This window comes from Grammomys surdaster, unplaced genomic scaffold, assembly GCF_004785775.1.
Source record: "Grammomys surdaster isolate TR1022 unplaced genomic scaffold, NIH_TR_1.0 126133, whole genome shotgun sequence".
Classification (NCBI taxonomy): domain Eukaryota; kingdom Metazoa; phylum Chordata; class Mammalia; order Rodentia; family Muridae; genus Grammomys; species Grammomys surdaster.
In genome coordinates this window covers 5,126,440-5,148,814 of record NW_021620941.1, presented here as the reverse complement: position 1 = coordinate 5,148,814, position 22,375 = coordinate 5,126,440, and the positions used below count along the sequence as shown (strand labels likewise).

The following is a 22,375-nucleotide window of genomic DNA, read 5'->3' as shown; positions in this document are numbered from 1 at the left end:
AGAGAGAGAGAGAGAGAGAGAGAGAGAGAGAGAGAGAGAGAGAGAGAGAGAGAGGGAATGAGAATGAATATGTGTGTGTGTGTGTTACTTTTCTGGTTTTTGGAGGTGCCTTAAGTCTACTCCATGGCCTGTCAGTGGTGGTGCATTCCTTTAATCCCAGTACTGGGGAGGCAGAGGCAGGCTGATCTCTGTGATCTGTGAGTTTGAGGCCAGCCTGGTCTACAGAGAGTTCCTGTACAGCCAGGGCTATATAAAGACCCCCCCCCCCCCAAACCTCCACCCCTAATAAAAAAGGAAGAAAAAGTCTACTATATACTCTGAGTGGCTGGGATTAAGCTCCACCTCCTGCAACAGGAAATAACTGGTTATTTGGGATTTTTTGTTTGTTTGTTTGTTTGTTTTGTTTTTCTGAGATAGGGTTTCTCTGTATATCCCTGGCTATCCTGGAACTCACTCTGTAGACCAGGCTGGCCTCGAACTCAGAAATCCACCTGTCTCTGCCTCCCAAGTGCTGGGATTAAAGGCGTGCGCCAACACCGCCTAGCATTATTTGGGATTCTTAGGGAACGTGTATTCCTTCTGTCTCATTTGTTTATTCACTTATTTGTGTTACTGTAGTTGAATTGTGCTTATTATATGGCTTATTTAGTATTAGTTATCCTGTTCAAAGTGTTTCAGTTTTAACTATTGAGCTTTTTCATTTATAGCTGGCGGTGCTGGATGCTCCAGGCTCACTCTTATTTTACTGCCTTAACCTACTGAGAGAACAAATCTTTTGGGTTCAGACTCTATGTTAGAGTACCTGACTTAAGTTTGAACTTACCTGACTTAAGTTAACTAACAAGCTGGTACCTACCACTAGTTTTCAGGCTACTCCCCAATAACACCTGTGTCTTAACACTTGTTTCCAGGTTATCCCCCAAGAAAACCTGTGTCTAGCACCAGTTTCCAGGTTATTTCCCAACAAATTTGCATCCCCAGGTTACAAGCCTGCCCTGGCACTTCACTTCCTCACTTCCTTTTTTTTTTTTGGCTTTTGGTTTTTCAAGATGGGGTTTCTCTGTGTAGCCCTGACTGACTTGGAACTCATTCTGTAGATCAGGCTGGCCTCGAACTCAGAGATTTGCCTGCCTCTGCCTCCAAAGTGCTCGGATTAAAGGCGTGCGCCACCACTGCCCGGCTGGCACTTCACTTCCTAACAACCACCATTCAGGAGGAAAGCAGAAGTTAAGTTTATGGTTTAGCTCCCAGCCCAGCCAATTATGTTAAGGCCATACTGGCTCCCCAGTCAGATGTGTGTCAGCCTAGGCACTCCCTTTTTGCCTCTATAAATACCTGCCTAAAATTAGGCTCAAGGCTCCACCTTCTAGCTGTCAGGGTTGGTAGGAGCTGAAGCTGAGTTTGAATAAGGAGACCCTAATGCTATTGCATCGCATTTGGCTCCTTAGTCTTTTGGGGAGGTTCACAAACATTTCATGGCACAACACTATGAACTTAATATGTATCAGGGCACACATTTGCTTTTTTTTTTTTTTTTTTGATTTTTTCGAGACAGGGTTTCTCTGTATAGCCCTGGCTGTCCTGGAACTCACTCTGTAGACCAGGCTGGCCCCGAACTCAGAAATCCGCCTGCCTCTGCCTCCCAAGTGCTGGGATTAAAGGTGAGCGCCACCACCGCCTGGCCGATTCTTTGATTTCTGCCTTTGATGCTACTTGGTAATCCTTTATTCTGTTCTATGTTATCTGTAATTCTGATCAACAAATTACCTAAAATATCCTCTTTGAGAATGAGTTCCATGCCAACTGAGACTACACAGTGAGACCTTGTCTATAAAAACAAATATCTTACTTTGAATCTTTGATATATTTGGATTTTCAGGTTTCCTTTTTTCTGGTACCATCTTGCTACTTTGTTCTTTAGAGACTTCAGAGATTTGGAAGATCATCTTAAAACCTTTTTTGGAGTTTGGATATGAAGGATGGATTAAATCATATTAAAAAAATTGATAGCAATAGGTTGTGTTACCATTTGTAACTATTTATAGTGGGTCAAATATCAGAGTATAGGGCAGCAATTTGGGCCAAATAAGAGAAAATAATCTTACTGGTATGTTTTTTATTTGAAGTTTCTAGAACTACTTTTTAAGAATATGAAAGGTTTTTTTTTTAAAGATTTATTTATTATATATGAATACACTGTAGCTGTCTTCAGACACACCAGAATAGGGCATCAGATCTCATTACAGATGGTTGTAAGCCACCATGTGGTTGCTGGGATTTGAACTCAGGACCTCTGGAAGTGCAGTCAGTGCTCTTAACCACTGAGCCATCTCTCCAGCCCATGAAAGGTTTTTTTAGCTTTTGATTTTAAGTTAGAGGAACACTCCACTATCTTGAAGATTAATATTACTTTGTGCTTTTCTCTGATTTGCGTTAGTAATGCAGTTTGATCCCATTTGACACACAGTGTCTTACAGTGTTGTAATAGAATGTGTTCAGGTTTTTGCTGCTGTTGGGGATCAAACTTAGAGATTACATTTGAGACAAGTACTCTGCCACTATGCTTCACCTCTGCCCCACTTTCAGATTTGGGGTTGATCAGTTAAGATGGGCCAACAGAATATTTTGGCTGTGGAGGCAGTTTCTAGATGAAGTAGGAAGTATTCCTGTTCCTTGTAAAGAGTGAGTCTTGAGTGTTAATTTTTCTCTTGTAAGTGTCTTTTCTTTTTAGCTACAGGTACAGAATGAGCACATGCTGTTGGTGTACTCCCGGTGGTTCTTCCACTGTTGATGTCCTGAAGTGCTATGCATCTAACACTGGATCAAGTGAATTTCAAACAGCTGATGAAGACCTCTGCTACTGCTTAGAGTGTGTGGCTGAGTACCACAGAGCCAGAGATGAGGTGCCATTCTTGCATGAGGTAATTTGCAGTAGATCTTAACCAGGAAGACAGTAAGTGTAGCTTACTGTCGGAAGCATTCAGAGAAATGATGTTATGACTAAAGCTTTGAAATCTAGTACAACTTCAGCACCCAGCATCCCAGTTTATAACAGTCACTGTCAGTACTTACTGATGAGCTTGAACTGCAGCTTAAAAGGACAGTTTTATGATCTGTCAGTTGCAGTTATTTTGTTATAAAACAGTCTTATAAAATCATTTCTAGCACTAAGGAAGTAGGGCAGGATAATTGTAGGTTGTAGCCATCCTGGCCCTACATAGTGAGACCCTGTTTTCAAAAATACAAAGCTTTTCTTTTTTATTGAGATACTTACTAAAGGTAGCATGTTAGGTATATTACATTTATCTGATGAAGAAAGATAATATATGTACATATATGGGGATGATTTAATCTGTGGTAAGGATCATGCATTTTTATAAGGATTGTGAGCTGTTTTTGGTATATGTGATGTGTATGTGTCTGGTTGTTTTTGTTTTTTTGAGATAGGGTTTCTCTGTATAGTCCTGACTGTCCTGGAACTCATTCTGTAGACCAGGCTGGCCTTGAACTCACAGATCCTCCTCCCTATGCCTTCAGAGTGCAGACTGAGATTAAAGGTGTAGACCACAACTGCCCTGTGTGTGTGTGTGTGTGTGTGTGTGTTTGTGTGTGTGTGTTAGTGGGGAGGGCAGGAAAGGAGGGAGGGAGAGAGAGAATGAACCAGACATTGATGTTTGGTGTCTTCTTTGATTGAGCTCCACCTTAGTTTTTGAGACAGGGTCTCTATTGAATAATTTAGGTAGGCTGGCTGACCACCAAGTTCCAGGGATCCTCCTGTCTGTACTGGGATTATAGACACATGGTGGTGCACCAAGTTTTTTACATATGCTAGGGAAATAAATTCTGGTCCTCAAGGAAATCACTTCGCTGAGTGATCACCTCCCAATCCCTAATTTTTTTTTTTTTTTTTTTTTGGTTTTTCGAGACAGGGTTTCTCTGTGTAGCCCTGGCTGTCCTGGAACTCACTCTGTAGACCAGGCTAGCCTTGAACTCTCGAACTCAGAAATCCGCCTACCTCTGCCTCCCAAGTGCTAGGATTAAAGGCGTGCACCACCACCGCCCAGCCCGATCCCTAATTTTTATGTTCAAACTATCCAACCTATTTGTGTGTAAACTTGTATTTAAAGTGTTCCCCTCTCCTCCTTTGAAACAAAACTAGCTTCATGTATGTGTGTTTTGTTTGGCTCTTATAAGTTGGAGGTTTAACAAGTCTCACCAATACCACTTTTCTAGGAGCATCCTGTTTCTGTGTCACCTTTTATAATTCTCCTATTTTGAACTTTCTCATTGTCAGCTGTTCTGATGATTTGTGATCACCCATTACTGAAGTTACTATTGTAACTGTTTTGGAGTGCACACTCATACAAGGCAGGGGTGCTCTAATCAGTAAATGTGTGAATCCTTCCTGCTTCATTGACTAGATATCTCCTGTCTCTTTCCATCTCCTTAGCCTTCCTTTGTTCCCGAGATAACCATTTTGAAGTTTGTCCACCTATAGTGGTAAAAAGTGTTCAAGTAAAAGGGAGAGTAGCACATCATTTCTCAGGCAAAAGCTAGATGTGCTTAGTGAGGAAGGCAGGGTAAAAGCCAAGATATGCTGAAAGTTAAGCTTTATTACCAACTCACATAGCTAAATTGTGGATGTCAAGGAAAATCTCTTTTGTTTTGAGGTAGGGTGTTTAGCTCACACTGCCTTCAAACTCTATAGAGCTGGCGATGACCTTGAGCTCTTCTGGTCCTTTTGCCTCTGCCTCTCCAGTATTTGGGTTTCAGGTATGTACCATCATACTCAAGTCTATCTGTGCTGGGCATGGAACAAGAGTCTCCTGCCTGCTAGGCAAGTACCCTAACAACTGAGCTACATCACAGCTCTTAAACCATTTTTGCTTTTTTAAACTAAATTCATATATATATGGTGTTTTTTGGACTGAACTCACTTAAACAACTTTTACCTGCATTGGGAAGCCAAACAGTGGGTGAGACTTACTTATCACAGTACTCACTTTGTTGCAGTGATAGAAACCAAACCTCTAGTTCCAAGTTATGTCTGTGTGATAATGATACATTAAGCTTCTCATTTTTTCTTCTTCAAGACAGGGTTTCTCTGTATAGCCCTGGCTGTCCTGGAACTCACTCTGTAGACCAGGCTTCCCTTGAACTCAGATATCTGACTGCCTCTGCCTCCCGAGTGCTGGGATTAAAGGTGTGCACCACCAGGCAATTCTAATTTTCAAAACATAAAGGAAAAGGTTTCCACAGGAAAGATTTACATGTAGCATATTTTGTTAAGATAAAAAACATTGCCCATTTTCATCTTTCTGCAGGTTTTATGGGAACTAGAAACCTTACGCCTCATAAGTCACTTTGAGAAGTCCATGAAGGCGGAAGCTGAAGACGATGATGACTTGTATATAGTAGACAACAATGGAGAGGAACAGTTGTTTGACTGTAGTGGCCAAGATTTTGAAAATAGGCTTCGAGTTCCTCTTTTTGAAATATTGAAGTATCCTTACTTGCTTCTGCATGAGCGTGTTAGTGAGTATCTTGGGTGTATAAGTTTTATTAAAAGTTGGGAGTTGGGACTGAAGAGATACCTTAGCGTTAAGAGCATGATGGCTCTTCCAGAGGATCTGGGTTCAATTCCCAGCACCCACATGGTGACACACACCTGTTACAGAAACATATATTTACAAAAAACTCATATACATAAAATATTTCAACGTAATTGGGGTCTGTTGGGGCTGGAGACATGGCCTGGTGGCTAAAATAGCTACTGTCGCAGAGGACTTGGATTTGGTTACCAACACATTGGGTGGCTCACAATTACATATCTCATAACTACAGCTCCAGGAGATTTGATGCCCGCTTCTAGCTTACATGGGCTCCTATAGTCATGTAATATACGTATGTACTTGTGCCCTGGCCTGTGGGGCAGTGAACAGGGACTGGAGGACCACCTGAAAGAACGGGGAGACAAGGGACGCGAAGAACGGACAGCAAGTCAAGAGGTCTGATCAAGCTGTCAAATTTTAATTATTCCCACAAAGGTTATATACTCAACAGAAGCAGGATATGGGGTAGGGGGGTGACATAGGGTCGCCTTGTCTTTGGGGAGCACAGGTGTTCTCAGGAACAGGATGTTGGCTGGGTAAAAAGCTCAGCAGAAAGTACAGAATAGAATGGGTTGCTAGGTACCTCCTGTCCACAAGATCTATAGCTATTTATTCTCAACTGGGCTACTACTTTCCCACAGAGGCCAGGACTTTGTGCCAGTAAGCATGTATGTCTGACTATGCAGTTAATGTTTAAGCAAGATCGCTCCCAACATACTTGGACATAATACCAGCCGGCACACACACCAGATAAAATAATATATGTAAAAAATGAGCTTATGGGTGTAGTTTACTGGCAGAGTACTCAGTTTGATGTATGTGTGAGGCCCTTGATACAAAAAATTTTCATTTTCAGTTTATCTTAGATGAAAATCTGTTGGCTTTAATATATAATTTAGGATACTTAATATTTTGTTTTTAGACAAATTAGAGTAAGCATGGTATACCCATCCATATAGGCTCTACAATAAACAGTTGAAGTATTTGCATTACTTACAATGATTCTCTGTCCATTCAGGATGGCCTTTTTTTTTTGGAGTGCTGTGCTGGAGATTGGACTCAGAATTGTGCACACCTTAGGCAAGCACTCTATATCCCTAGCTGCCTTTTTTTAAAAAAAGATTTTATGTATGAATACATTGTTGCTGTTGTCAGACACACCGGAAGCGGGCATCAGATTCCCATTACAGATGGTCCTGAGCTACCATGTGCTTGCTGGGAATTGTACGCAGGACCTCTGGAAGAGCAGCCAGTGCTCTTACCCACTGAGCCATTTTTCAAGCACTTCTCTAGCCTTCTTAGTATTGTCTGAGACAGCATGTTCCTAAGTTGCCAGGCTGGCCTTGAATTCACTCTGTAGCCTAGGCAGGCTTTGAATTTGAGATCCTTTCACTTCAGCCTCCCCAGCAGCTGAGATTACAGGCTTGTGCCACCAGACTCATCTATAACTTTTTTTTTTTAATTTTTGTGATATTATTTTTATTTTCTTTTTATTAAAATCTTTTTGAAGCAGGATCAATCTCCCTGCCTCCCTCCCTCCCTCCTTAGATACCCTGGTACTGACCATGTAAATCATGCTGGCTCATACTGATCATGTAAATCATTCACCTCCCTCTGGGATGTTGGGATTATAGGCTTGTGTCACCAAGTTCTGCTTTTGATTAGATACATTACTAAATTCCAAGTAACTTGATTTTTAAAAGTCTTTTAAATATTTTCATTTAATATTTTTTATGTGTTTTGAATGTTTTGCCTGCATGTATGTCTATGTACCACATATGTGCAAGTACCCAAGGAGTTTGGAAGAAGATGTTGGACCCTTTGGAACTGGAGTTAAAGATGGTTGTATGTGACAGGAAATCAGATGAGGAAACTAGCTGGAGGAAGAAAGGGAAGGGGCAGAGGGAAACAAATCAGAACTCTAATGATGCATGTATAAGGATGCTGTAATAAAACCCAGTACTTTGTATGTTAACTTAAAATACTAATAAAAAAAAAAGAAAGCAAGAAGGAGGAGGGGGGATAGGATAAGAGGTTTCTGGGGGAGGGATGGGGAAAGGGGATGACATCTGGAATGTAAATAAAATATCCAATTAAAAAAAAAAAAAAGATGGTTGTGAGCTACCATGCAGGTGCTTGGAATCAAATTCCAGGTCCTCTGGACGAGTATACAGTGCTTTTAACAGCTGAGCCATTCCTCCTGCCCTTTAAACGTTTATTAAAGAAAAAAGTACCCGTAAATGCCAGGGCTGGAGAAATGGCCTAGCAGTTAAGTGCACTTCCTGCTCTTGCAGAGGAACTAGGTTTAGTTTTCATCCCCTACATGGCAGCTCACAACTCCAGACCCAGGGTATCTGACACCCCACCCCCTTCTGATCTCTGTGTGCACAGCTTTTTGTGGTACACTAACATGCATACAGGCAAAATATAAAAAGATATTTTTAAAAATTTAAAAATTCGCCGGGCGGTAGTGGCACACGCCTTTAATCCCAGCACTTGGGAGGCAGAGGCAGGCAGATTTCTGAGTTCGAGTCCAGCCTGGTCTACGGAGTGAGTTCCAAGACAGCCCGGGCTACACAGAGAAACCCTATCTCGAAAAAAGAAAAAAAAATTTAAAAATCCATGAAAGAATATAAGCTTGAAGATTGTTTATACTTTCATGTATAAAAAAGTATTGCAGCAGTTCCTGGTAAGCTGACCTAGTCGTAAATCACTCTCCAAAGCTAGCTACAATTACTAGTATACTATTTTTTAAAGCTTGACAAATTTAAATTAATTTTAAAATCTAAGAAAGTTAATTGATCAATAAATGCAGTTGAGATTTGTTCTCACTCCAGTCCAAGTGGACCAAATAATCAAATGCAAGACACTGGACCTGTAGCCATGCTCCTAAGGTATTCTTTTGGAGATAATTACACAAAGTATATGTTTTAGTAAATTTAAAGGAAGAGGAACATTCCATGCATGGTCACAGTGAATAGTCTGTCAGAACTGGAATGTAACTCAATGGTAGAGAGTTTCCCTATCGTACCTCAAGAACTAGATTTGACTTCCAGCACTTCCAAAAAAAAAAAAAAAATACGTGTATATATCAATAGGTAAATACTGATCTAATCAACAATTACAGCATCAGAGTTTTTTGTTTTTTTTTTTTTTTCTTCCGAGACAGGGTTTCTCTGTGTAGCCCTGGCTGTCCTGGAACTCACTCTGTAGACCAGGCTAGCCTCGAACTCAGAAATCGACTGCCTCTGCCTCTCCCAAGCGCTGGGATTAAAGGCGTGCGCCACCACCGCCCATCTGGCTGCATCAGAGTTTTTAATGTCTTGCTTTAAAAATAATTGGCATTTATTTATAAAATAATAGCCATTTTTTAGGGCTTCTTGAGGCCTAAATTTAGTCATTTATTGTTTTTCTGTTTAGATGAACTGTGTGTGGAAGCGCTTTGTCGAATGGAACAAAACAATTGCTCCTTTCAAGTTTTTGACAAATATCCAGGCATCTATTTGTTTTTGGTTCATCCCAATGAAATGGTGAGTATGATTATTAGGCAGTGCTAGTATTGGCTTTACTTTGAATATGTTAGATAGCTTTAATTACAGATGGCCTACATGTACAGTTCAACGTACACTAGCTGTTAGGATGGAGCCAGTATTTTAAGGCAATTGCTGAGAAATTGTTTTGCCAAAATAATAGCAAGAAAAGATGTTTTGTTTTTAAACCTGCATCAAGGAAAGAACATACTGCAGAGTGTGGTAGTACACACCCTTAATTCCAGTAGAGGCTGGTGGATCTCTGAGTTCAAGGCCAGCCTGGTCTATATAGTTTGGATAGTCAGCTACATAGTGAGACCTTGTCTCAGGAAAAAAAGAGCATAGTAATAAACTTTTAGTCAAAATGATGGTGAATCTGTTTCTTTCCTTCTAAACAAATGGTAGGAAATACCCTCAAAGAGGAAGTGAGGTAGTCAGAATAGATGTTTCTATGGACCAGCAATGGAAGACTGTAATAAGTGATAGAATCTTGTAGACCATGAGGAATTTATTATGCATGGTAATTAGAAATATACTCCAGAAGACCAGAGAATCCCTCTGAAAGTTGACAAAAATACAAGAAGCTAATCAATGCTGGGTTGTTTTTTTTTTTTTTTTTGAGACAGTCACTGTAGACCAGGCTGGCCTTGAGCTCACAGAGATTCACCTGTTTTCTGAGTGCTAGAATTAAAGGTGTAGGACATCATGCCCAGCTTACTAGCATTTATTTTGTTTTTTGTTTTTTGTTTTTTTTTTTAGAGACAGGGTTTCTCTGTGTAGCCCTGGCTGTCCTGGAACTCACTCTGTAGACCAGGCTGGCCTCGAACTCAGAAATCCGCCTGTCTCTGCCTCCCAAGTGCTGAGATTACAGGCATGAGCCACCACCGCCCGGCTAGCTTACTAGCATTTAAAAACAAGTACCTACAGAAAAAAAGCTGTTAGCTTTTCTATTACTATAATAAAATACTGGCGATATTTCACTTTGTAAAGGAGGGGTTTTTGGCACTCTTGAGATTTTATTCCAAGAACAGTTACCCATGTAGCACCTACATAGCTTTGAACCTGTGGCAGCACCTCATGGATGGTGGTGGCAGAGCACAATCATGTATCCCATGGTAAGAGTGAACAAGAAGCCCTGTCCTGCAGTTCTGATGATGAAGAACTGCTTACAGGCCCTGTTGTTTAAAGGTTCTACCTCTTCCTGATAGTGTTGAAGAGTTTGTTATTGTTGTTGGACCTTAGGCCCACTAGGTATTGTTCTGCCACTGAACCCATAAATTAAGCTCTGTAGTATCTGAGCCTTTAGAGGACATTTCAGGTTCCAAACTTTGAGACACAGGTCACATCATAGCCATGTACTGGACCAAACCCTTGCAGCTTGATGACTGAGTTCATAGAACATTTTGTGTGACCAAGACCAGACATCCTAAGCTGCTGATGCTAAACTTGGTTATGTCGTTGGACTGAGTACTTCTGGAGGCAGTCCCAAATATGTAGCTAGAAAGGAGCTGGTTATAGGTGAGGGGAACACAGCATCCCTCCATGCAACAGAACTTAAAGACTAAATCTGAAAAACATAAAAAAAGTTGTTGAGATGTACTGTTGAAATCATCTCTGTTGGCTTCTCTGTTAAGATCAAATTCTAAAGAACTTGGGATAACTAGGGGAAACTCTGGGCTGAAAAGATCTGTTGGGTGGTGTATATGAAAGGGCAAGATCCATCCCTGCTGTCTGTCTATAGATAAAATGGGAGAGGCGCAATGTTTTCAGTTGTTTATGTTACTATGGGTAAGCACTGCTTGCTCACATTCCTGAATTCAAAGTTCTGTTGAAATGTAAATAGGAATGAAACATCAGGGCAGTGTAGAGCCCTGATGCTTAAGACATTGATAGGTATCTGGGGACCAGCTTAGCAACTCTGATGACTTTAATACTGTGCCTCCTCAGGCTCATGGAGGGAACATCATGTAGCGTTGACCTGTTTGCTGTTGCTTTGACCTGGGGACTAAATCCTTGGGGATGTAGTTCAGTCAGAGTGCTTGTCTAGTATGCATAAATCCCTGAGGTTGATCCTTTGCAAAACAAACCAGCCGTGGTAGTAGTACACACTTAAGTAATGTTAGTACTTGGGAGTGGGGAAGTTTAGGTCATTCTCAGGTATACAGCAAGTTCTAGGTCAGCTGGTAATAAACAGAAGACCCTGTCTTAAGAGGCTTTAGGGTATGTGATAATAAAAATGAGTACATATGTATGTTTCAGAAAATGTATTACTCAGTGAAGACCAGATTGAGCAAATCCTAGAAAGAAAATAAAATTTAAAGACTTGAGATGCATATGAAGGATGATAGTGTTAAAAATAGATATAAGAAGTCTAAAGAAGATAAAAATAAAACAAGGAAATAGTAGAGACAGCTTCACTGGAACAGATAAGACCATGGAGAACCTGTGAGGATTTCAGAAGGAGAGAGAAGGGCAGCTCCAAACCTGCAGAATAGTGAAAGAGGATCAAAGCCAAATTTGAAAAAAATTTTAAAGGATAATATATAAAGATACAAGAATGAAATTTCTAGAAGTCACAAATTGGATATGAGAAGAGAATAATCCAACCGCTCTTTCCCTCCCTCTGGGGATGGATGGGCACCAGAGTTGAAGACATTTAATTTGTCTTAAAGTCACTGAAGCAGAAGTCAGTTTCTTTTACAGTCCCCAGTGACAGAAACAAATGGAACTATAGGAAAAATGCTCTTTCACATGGGATGAGAGGAGACAAGGGCGTTTTTACAGGGATTTTAGGGGAAAGGCTTAAAATTGTATATCCAGTCAAACTTCTTAAATAATCAGGATATAATACCATTCATTCAAGGTTCTTTAAGATTTTTTTTTATTATTGTATGTATATGAGTTCTCTGTAGCTGTCTTCAGACACACCAGTAGGTGGCATCAGATCCCATTACAGATGGTTGTGAGCCACCATGTGGTTGCTGGGAATTGAACTCGGGACCTCTGGAAGAACAGTCAGTGCTCTTAACCATTGAGCCATCTCTCCAGCCCTCATACAAGGTTCTTGAAGATGTGTCACACAGTGACTACTCTTCCAGAGGTCCTGAGTTCAATTCCCAGCAACCACATGGTGGCTCACAACCATCTGTAATGAGATCTGATGCCCTCTTATGATGTGTCTGAAGACAGCTACAATGTACTCACATAAATAAATTTGAAAAAAGAAAAAAAAGAAAAACCAAAAATCTGAGTTCAGGTTGGGCATGTAAGTTTATTCCTGTTATCCCAGTGCTTGGGAGACTGAAGGAGGGAGCCACACTTCTGAAGCCAGGCTTCTTAGGTTATAGAGTCAAACCAAGTTTCAAGTAGAAAGGGGTGAGGCACAGCAGGGGTGGGGGTTGGTTGGCAAGTTCTAAGAAAGTCAATGACTTGGTTTACATATCCAGAATGTTAATGAGATTGAGAGAGTAAACAAGCAGAAGACATCACTCTAAGGGCAGAGGCAAATGTGGATTATTTTTTAAAAAGAAGGCATGTTATGCTGTAAATGAATTCGGAGGTGGTGGTAGATGGAAATGACCAAGATATATTGTAAAAGTATGAAAGTTTCAAAGATTAAAAAGTATTAAAGGGGGCTGGAGAGATGGCTCAGAGGTTGAGAGCACTGTCCTTTCAGAGTTGCTGAGTTCAGTTTCCCAGCAACCAAAGGGTGGCTCATAGCCATATATAATGAGATCTTGTGCCCTCTTCTGGCCTCCAGGCAGAATGTATACATAATGAAGGTATCAATCATAAGAAACAAGTACTAAAGGAAAAAGTTCATGCATAAAGACACGTTTGAGCAAATCTGTATTATCAAACCAGCTGAAGTTATCAGCTAAAGAATAGATTGGTTTATAGAAGTCTTAAGTGGATTGCTTCTATTGCTTCTATTACCTGAAATGTAAGTGAGCACAAAAGATTGATGGAATGAATGGAAAAAATTACCAAATGCTTATAATAATGTTAAATATTAACATTCAGGCCAGATTCCTGCTAGTCTTTAAATGAATGAAAATGATTGTTTCATAAATGACTTAGTTTGTTTGAATCAGGATCAAAGAAGGGCCATACACTGTAATGATACCCCTTTGATCAGTCTACTGAAATTTGTAACTAGAAGATTTTTTTTTGTTGTTCATTGCTCATTGAATTAATGAACCTACAATGTTATTTATAATACTATTACTTAGGTTCGGCGATGGGCTATTCTGACTGCAAGAAACCTGGGGAAGGTGGACAGAGATGATTATTATGACTTGCAGGAAGTTTTAACTTGCCTTTTTAAAGTCATTGAGCTGGGGCTTTTGGAAAGTCCAGACATTTACACATCTTCTGTGCTTGAAAAAGGCAAACTGATCCTTTTGCCTGCACACATGTATGATACTACCAACTACAAAAACTATTGGCTAGGTGAGTATTATTCTTACATGGACATGTCTTCTCTGGTGTTCTGAGCACAGCAGTCTTTGAGCAGTTTCCTTATTACAAGCCTTCATGGTTCCCAGTTCTTGTTCCTTTGCTAAATTAGCTTAAGTATTTTATATCTTATTAAATATCATTTATTCTAGATGCCTTCTAAACAGATACATTTTCAAACCCTGGTGAGTAAGTCTTTTGCTTGAAGTACAGGTGTTAGCGTGATGTTGATTATTATCACCTTGTCTATTTTAATGGTATAAATATTTTCATTGGTGAGAGATATTTCCAAGTCACTATTTCATTAATTCCTGTTCTTTAAAGTTATATGTCATAGTTGGTAGCAGTTTTCTTTAGTGATATGTGAACTGTATATAAATAACATGTATGAATGTTTGAGGCATCTTAAGTTTTGTGAAATTCAAATTATCTTAGAAATCACCTTCTAGGGGCTGGAGAGATGGTTCAGTGGTTAAGAGCACTGTCTGCTCTTCCAGAGGTCCTGAGGTCCTGAGTTCAATTCCCAGCAACCATATGGTAGCTCACAACCATCTGTGATGTGATATTGGCGCCCTCTTCTGCAATACAGGCATATGTGCAGGCAGAACACTGTATACATAGTAAATAAATCTTTAAAAAAATAAAAGAAAAAGGAAAAGAAAAAAGAAAAAAAGAAATCACCTACTAAGGCGACCACCACTTATCAGTTTTACAGAGAAAGTGTCAAGTTGTGTTGTTGGGGAGTGGTGTGTGAAGTGCTTCAGACTTAAATAGCTGTCAGGGGAGCCGAAATCTGTTCTGCTTTGACTTCCTGCCCTGCTTTCTTTTGCTAGCTAAAACAACCATTTAGTGTAGTGTTGTTTTATCAATCTGGTAAACTGGAATAATCTTACAGGTATTTGCATGTTGTTGACTATTCTCGAGGAGCAAGCCATGGATTCACTGTTGTTGGGCTCAGACAAACAAAATGATTTTATGCAATCAATTCTTCACACCATGGAGAGGCAATCAGACGGTAATATACTTTACTTGCAAAATGTTTTTGAGTAATACTATGATGGTGTACTTTTAAAATTGTTGGTGTTGCTAGATAGAGTGGTGCCACACACCTTTAATCCCAGCACTAGAAGGCAGAGGCAGGTGAGTTTGAGGCCAGCCTGGTCTACAGAGCAAAGTTCCTGGGCAGCCAGAGATACACAGAGAAATCCTGTTTTTAAAAGCCAGAAAATAAAAATAAAAGTTTGTGTCACTATAAGAATTAGGGTTATAAGAGTGGAGAAAAGAACCTTTAGGCCCCAGGGATGCAGAGGAAGTACTCTAGCACTGTGTGATCCAGGGGTTGAGTTAGGTCATAGATTCAGACTTTAAATTACAAAGGACCCCTTAGACTTTTTATCTAGCTCCCATTTTTGCTAGAGGAAGTAAGTCCAGAGAAGTTAGCTTATGTAAACCAGAGTCTCTGGGAGATCCATTTGCAAAAGCATGTCATTTAACAGTGGGAAAAGCCTTGCCAATCTTAAGAGTCTATCTTTACTTACTATTTCATTGTTTTCTGATTCTTTAGGATGGCACTGTCCAACATAACCACCAGACTGAAAATTAAAATGAAAAAATCCAGTTTTTCATTTCTGGTAGCCATATTTTCAAGACTCAGTGGGTACTAGACAGTGTAAACCCACAACATTCTTATCATCACAGACAATTGCTCTAGATGCCTGGAAAATGAAGCCAGGAACTTTAATTCAGGAAGAACATAAAGTTGAGGCCAGCTTGCATTACATAGTGAGATTGTCTCCGAAAATACCTAACAGCCTCCTCCCATTCCATCCTATCCCCCAAAAGATAAGGAAACCTGAAATATATGGTTAATTAGACTCTAGCCTTTCCTGGGTTGTGAAGCTGATGGTTATCCTAAGCTGATCGTAGGGGACCTGAAAAAGGAATGCATCAGTAAAGACCAAACATGTCAGAACCTATGAAAATATACTTTACTTGGCTTCTGGAAAGTTGATTGGTGATGTAAACTCACCTGTTTATTTCTAGGTTTATATTGAGATTCTAGAAGAAATCGTACTATTTTTCTGATGGCAAACTTTTTCTTGTTAGATAATGCTATTGATAATGAATTTATCAGCATATACTATGTACCCCTGTGTCTCCACACAGTCTTCAAGTGTAAATCAGTTCTTAAATGTTCCATAATTGTCTTCATTCACATGACTATTTTCTTCCTTATTTGAAGTCTTATTAAATGTAAGGCACCATCAGAAGTTGTGAAGGATACAAAATGCCTAAGGACATATAGACAAGAGATAAGTTGTTTTGGTTGGGGATGATAGAGTACTTGCCTAGTGTGCCCAAGGCCCTGGGCTGCTCCAGAACTGAAGAACAAATACCAACCAGAGTTTGAAAGGTCTGTGAGAAGTAAAGATGCAGGGTCGAAGGCATCTAACCACTATGAGCAATAAAGTAAGCTGTAGTGCTGGCCTCCACAGAGTACTCTGGAAATCAGATACCTGGGGATGTTGTGTAGTATGGAATCTAGTAAAAATGGTTAGGAATTTGATATGATAGGCAGTGCTGACAGAGGAGGCATTCTGGAAATATCTGCAAATAACTGATTTGGTTTTGCTACAAACAGATTATGGGCATATGAAAAATTAAGCTTGGAAACAACAAAATCTTGACTAAGAACTGTGACATTGAAGAATCATTAAAGGTCACTGTGTACTTGAGAGAGGGAAAAGGTGGGAGCATGAGTAGCACGAATTCAGGAAAAGTGGGCAGCGAGGATACGAGAGAATGCGTGCGGAGAGTGCTTGCTGTCGGCTAGCAGTTTTAATCCTCAGCATGCAATTACATAGTAAGCAAAATTAAGGCTCTTGCTGGAGCAGAATTCTTTTTAGATCCTGGGCCTTAATTAGAATAAATACCATTTTAAACAATACTTAGAATGAGAGAGAGGTGGGGAGAGTGAGAGAGACTGTTTTGTTGATCATCAGTTTGTTTCTCAATAATTATTTACTTTTTGCAAAGAGATTATAGTTTTAAAACATTTTGAAAATTTGTAAGTAGGTATAATGGCCCATGCCTTTAATTAATTCCTGTGATTGGGAGGCAGAAGAATGTGGAACTTTGTGAATTTGAGGCCAACCTGGTTTACCGAGGGACTTCTGAAACAGCCAGGGCTACACAGAGAAACCTTGTCTCTGGGGAAATAAAAAAAACACTTTAAATTAGATACCACTTTAAATTACTTGCTATTTTTTGCTTAGTCAATTTTGGCTGACTAAGAATATTTTTAATATATCTTAGAATGTTTTTCTTACTGTTTTGTAATTTAGTAATTGTTGCATTTTATTTCAGATGACAGCATGGATCCTTTCTGGCCAGCATTACACTGTTTCATGGTGATTCTTGATCGCCTTGGATCTAAGGTATGGGGTCAACTTATTGACCCTATTGAAGCATTTCAAACCATCATTAACAACGAGAGCTACAACAGAGAGATCCAGAATATACGGAACAGCTCCATGAGGTTTGCTAAATGTTAAAATAACGTATTGTAGCTGATTTTCTAAGATTTTTTTTCCCTCTTCTCTAACCCCTTTCATTTCAGTAATTTCTATTTATTCTTAATATTTAAGGACCAAGTTAGAACCGGAGCTACATTTTGATGATATGGTGACATGCAGCCAGATTGTTTATAACTATAATCCTGAAAAGACCAAAAAGGTATAGAACATTTTTAAAGCTGAAGTGACTCTGTAGAGACAGTGTTCTGTGTAGTGACTGGTTGTTGACTTTATGATGTGTAGTCAGTCTGAATCCACTGTTTCATAAGGCTCTCTGGTGGGACTGATGCAGTTCATATGGGGGCATGACTTGTAACCACAGGGGAATGTCTTAATAGGAGTAGTAGTAATCAAGCCAGCTGAGAGGATGGCTGAAGTATATGAAGATGTGGACTTGCATTTTCTTGAAACAATTTTATAATTCAAATGACATTAAGTACAATATATGTAGATCAGAAGAGTAGAAATTTGCAGATTGCATTCCTTTTCTACAGATTGGGTGTTAACACCATTGATAATTGTTTATCTGAATGTGGATCATTTTTTCATTTTAGGATTCTGGGTGGAGATCAGCCATTTGTCCAGATTATTGTCCAAACATGTATGAAGAAATGGAAACATTAGCCAATGTACTTCAGTCAGATATTGGTCAAGATATGCGTGTTCATAACAGCACTTTTCTGTGGTTCATACCTTTTGTTCAGTCACTTATGGATCTTAAGGATTTGGGTGTGGCTTACATAGTAGAAGTTATTCATCATCTATACTCAGAAGTCAAAGATGTCCTCAACCAGACAGATGCAGTGTGTGACAAAGTCACTGAGTTTTTTATTCTGATTTTAGTATCAGTGATTGAACTGCATAGAAATAAAAAATGTCTGCATCTGCTGTGGGTGAGTTCTCAGCAGTGGGTAGAAGCTGTTGTGAAGTGTGCCAAACTTCCTACCACCGCATTTGTACGAAGTTGTGAGAAGTCACCCGGAAGTACTCCTAGAGGAGCAACAATAATGTCATCCTTGGCGTTGCATTCAGTGCCGTCTAACTCTGTCCAGCTTGCTTGTGTACAGTTGATTAGGGGTCTCCTCAAAGAAGGTTATCAGCTTGGACAGCAAACACTTTGTAAGCGGTTCTGGGATAAACTTAACTTGTTCCTTCGAGGAAATTTGTCCCTGGGTTGGCAGTTGACTGGTCAAGAAACCCATGAGTTACAGATGTGTTTGAAACAAATAATTAGAAACATAAAAGTCAAAATGCCTCAATATAGCACTTTTGGGGATCCAACTTCTACATTTAAAACCCCTCCATCTTTTAAAGAAGAAAGTGAACAAATAGACAGGAAGCCTAAAAAAGACATTTATTGCTTAGAAAATTGCAGCCCAATATCTTCTAAAGAGCTAGTGAAAGCTGACAGCCATCGAGTATCGATTAAAGCAAATACTACAGAAGAGGAGGACTTCAAGCAGCATTACATTGATTTGAATGAAGAAGAGCCTCTTCCAGCTGAGTTGTGCTCGAAGCAGAAAAGTGAGGCTCTTTTTTCTGAAAGTGGTCAAGAGCAAGTTAAAATAAGCTCAGAGAAGTTTGGAAAAGAAAACTCTTCATATACACCACCAAATAGAAATGGTCCAGAATGGGGATGTGACAGAGGAGTGATAATATCAACACATTCATTGACTGATTCTAGCAGTGATTTTATGGAAAAAGTATCTACATCAAATGAAGATGTCTCTAAGGATGGCACTTTTGGTAAAACTTCAAAACCAAGTTTCAAAGTACAGAAAGATGAAATTTGTGCAAAGTTATCACATGTCATAAAGAAGCAACATAGGAAAAGTGCTTTGGTCGATAACATTATTGATCTAGAGGAAAATACAGCTGTGTCTGACCTTGAGAACCGTTCAGGAACAGATAGAGGAGCTCTAAAGGAAGATACCATTGAACATGATGTGTCTTCAGACCCTGTTCTGGATGACGAGCATGAAGAGCAAAAGTCTCAAAACAGTTCATTGTTCAAGAAAGAGATAAAAAGTGAGGAGCTGGACAACAGTTCTTCTGATGATGACGACAGTCTTCAAATCCAGGAACGCCGTGGTGATGATGATTTGGTATCATTTACAGAAATTACTGATACTCCGGTGAAAAGTCCGTGTGAGGATCCTGTAAAGGTGGTAGTTGAATCAAGAGATAAGGAAATGAGGTCGAGTGCAGTGCTGACTTCCAACTTGGTGGAAGGACAAGTGCCTCATGACAGTAGCAAGCCTTTGGTAGCAGGTCGTCAGATAGACCTCTGTAACATAACTCTAATATCTCAAACCACTGTTATTCAATTTCCATCAGGTTTAAGTAAACAGAATTCATTTCGGCTACAAAAAGGTGATAAAAGATGTTTGACAGCTAATCAAAACAGTGCTGCCACCTGCCATGGACAAATTATTGTTATTTCAGATTCTGATGAAGAAGAAGAAGAAGATGAAGATGAGGATGAGGATGAAGATGAAGATGAAGATGAAGAAGATGAAGGAAGTTGTGGTACTGAGGAAAACATCAAACAGAGCAAAGTGTACATGGAGAAAGAATGTTCAGAGCAGCATGGTTTGGTAGTTAGTACCAGCGTAGAAAAGAAGCTTGTAAAGGAAGAAGAAACAACATGCCCTGTAGAGTTTGAGGACTCTGAATCTCAAGTTTTTGAGTTTGAAAGTCCATCTGAAGTCTTTTCAGTTTGGCAAGATCATAAAGTAGACAGCAAAAACTCTCTTCAAGAGGAACAAAAGAGCTGTGTAACTCACGTAGCTGATAGTACAAACAATAACTTGGGTTATGGTGCAGACTCTGTGTCTGAAGAGGTTGTTAGAGACAAAGCAGAGAGTATTAAAGAGCATGCAGAACCACACAGTAGTGTTTCTGCTGAGGAATATTGTAAAATTGAAGTAAAAAAACCTAAGAGGAAGCGATGTGACAAAGTTACAGCTGAAGGTCCTCAGAGGTCTTCCTCTTCTGTTGGAACTGAACAATCGGCTGATCACAGAGATCTTACTGAAAGTGAAAGTGCAGACATGGGGATGGTAGCTCCTAGTTCAAGTGTTGAGAGAGATTCTACAGTTTTACAGAAGTCTACAAAACCTCGTACTCACTCAAAATCTCAAAACCTCAGGAAAGTTCCAGCTTCTAAGGCTACTAAGAAAACACATTCAGACACCAGAAGAGGACAGAATAAGAGTTCATGTTATATAAGTTGTAGAACTGCTCCTGCTATTGTGCCACCAAAGAAGTTTCGCCAGTGTCCAGAGCCCACTTCAACAGTTGAAAAACTTGGTCTGAAAAAAGGTCCTCGGAAGGCATTTGAGCTGTCCCAGAGGTCTCTGGAGTGTATAGTCCAATTACGTGACCACGGTAAGACTGTTGGAGTAGTTGAAGCCCCCAGAAAGGCTAAATTAATTTCTCCTCAGACTCTTTCTATCAAAAATAATAAGAAGCTTCTGACAAGCCAGGATCTTCAATTTCAAAGGCTTATGAGATCCAGATCACATCAGAAACGAGACTTTGATTACAAAAATACTGATACTGTCAGAGCAGTGTCATGTATTGTACAGGGTTCAGATGTCCTTGCTGCAGACTCTGATGAGCCAGATAATCATAGAGGAAGTGAGCCACTTGCCATCAGTAATGAAAAACAATTATCAAAATACATGCTTTCCAAACCAGAAGTGGCAGAAGCCTCTTCTGATCCTTGGGTGACAGGTATAACTTGTCTTGTGAACCAGTGTGAATCTAGAGTGTTGAGTGGAGGAGTACCAACAGATGTGGTGATGGCCTCTGCTTCTGAGGAGCCTGTGGGTGGAGGTGCTCTCGCCATGCAAGTTGGGGACGAGGTGGCAGCTGTGAAAGCCTCAGAGCCAGAGTCCAGTAGTGACACAGATGATGATGACAACTTATTCTTAACACAGCATGATCCTCAAGATATGGATCTGTGCTCACAGTTGGAAAACAGTAAAACCATTATCGTGGCTCATAACAAAGATACAGTTCAGAGAGAAGATTCTTTAAGTCGGCCTCAGTCGGAATCTTTGAGTATCACAAAGTGTAAATACAAAGACTGTGTTGAAACCACAAAAAACCAGGGTGAATACTGCCCAAGACACTCTGAAGCTAAAGCAGCAGATGACGGCGTGTTTCGTAAACCTGGCTTGCCTCTTTCTGTAGCCAGGCCCTTGAGACCTACTACTACCAAGATATTTAGCTCAAGCAGTGCTTCACGAACTGCCAACCTTTCCAAGTCTTTGGAAAGTACCACACTTCAGTCAGCACTAAAAAATAAGTCAAGTGGGGCACAGCCTAATTTGAAGGTGACACCACCCTCTTCCCTAGGGTCTCAGAAGCCAGTGGCTGAGGTGAAAAGTTTATGCAATATTTTTCATTTTCAGACTCCAAGCAGTTCCAACAAACAGAGTTACAAGCTTACATTTAGTGAGAACAGGCCTACATCGGCTTCTTCTCCAGTAAACATTCTCTTGCCATCCCAGTCTATCTTTGACACCTTCATTAAAGAAGTCTTAAAATGGAAATACCAAATGTTTTTGAACTTTGATAAGTGTGGTGCTCCAACAAGTCTCTGTCAGTCTATCTCAAGACCTGTGCCTGTCCGATTTCAAGATTGTGCAGAATATTTTAATGTTTTTCTACCTTTGATTATATTGAATGCTTTTGAAACAGTAAGTATTCCTTAATTCTTTACCCCTTCTGTAGATAGAGAAATGATTATGAGCATACAGCTCCCTAAGTTTCTTTCTTTCTTTCTTTCTTTTTTTTTTTTCCAAGACAGGGTTTCTCTGTATAGCCCTGGCTGTCCTGGAACTCACTCTGTAGACCAGGCTGGCCTCGAACTCAGAAATCCACTTGCCTCTGCCTCCCAAGTGCTGGGATTAAAGGCGTGCGCCACCACCGTCTGGCGCTCCCTAAGTTTCTGTTCGAGCCTATACTCAGTTCAGTGAGATGGTATTGGAAGGTTGGAGTTGGTCAGTGTTTAGACCAGGGGCTAGTGATATACACTAGCTTATTCCTTACCTAACATCCTTGGTTGTTGGGTAGAGAATAAACTATGGAAAGGGTAACAGATCTAGTAGACTAGTTACAGGTTGCTAACCAGTTAGACTAGTTAGACTAGTTAGCAACTTAGAGGTAAAATGATGGTGGCTTTGGGTGG

The 22,375-nt window shown here is 40.0% G+C and overlaps 1 protein-coding gene across 3 annotated transcripts in view; it reads left to right on the top strand.

Annotated features, from left to right (window-relative positions):
* Setx (senataxin) overlaps positions 1–22,375 on the top strand; it is a 54,092-nt gene that overhangs the window by 2,989 nt on the left and 28,728 nt on the right. For all 3 annotated transcript variants that reach the window (XR_003709930.1, XM_028756914.1, XM_028756913.1), the window contains exons 3-10: positions 2,732–2,921; positions 5,325–5,535; positions 9,033–9,142; positions 13,375–13,594; positions 14,496–14,615; positions 16,967–17,138; positions 17,248–17,335; positions 17,730–21,884. Coding sequence is in view for 2 of the 3 variants with exons in the window: in XM_028756914.1 (XP_028612747.1) it covers positions 2,745–2,921; positions 5,325–5,535; positions 9,033–9,142; positions 13,375–13,594; positions 14,496–14,615; positions 16,967–17,138; positions 17,248–17,335; positions 17,730–21,884 (5,253 nt within the window). In the remaining variant the exon portion in view is untranslated. The remainder of the gene's footprint in view (positions 1–2,731; positions 2,922–5,324; positions 5,536–9,032; positions 9,143–13,374; positions 13,595–14,495; positions 14,616–16,966; positions 17,139–17,247; positions 17,336–17,729; positions 21,885–22,375) is intronic.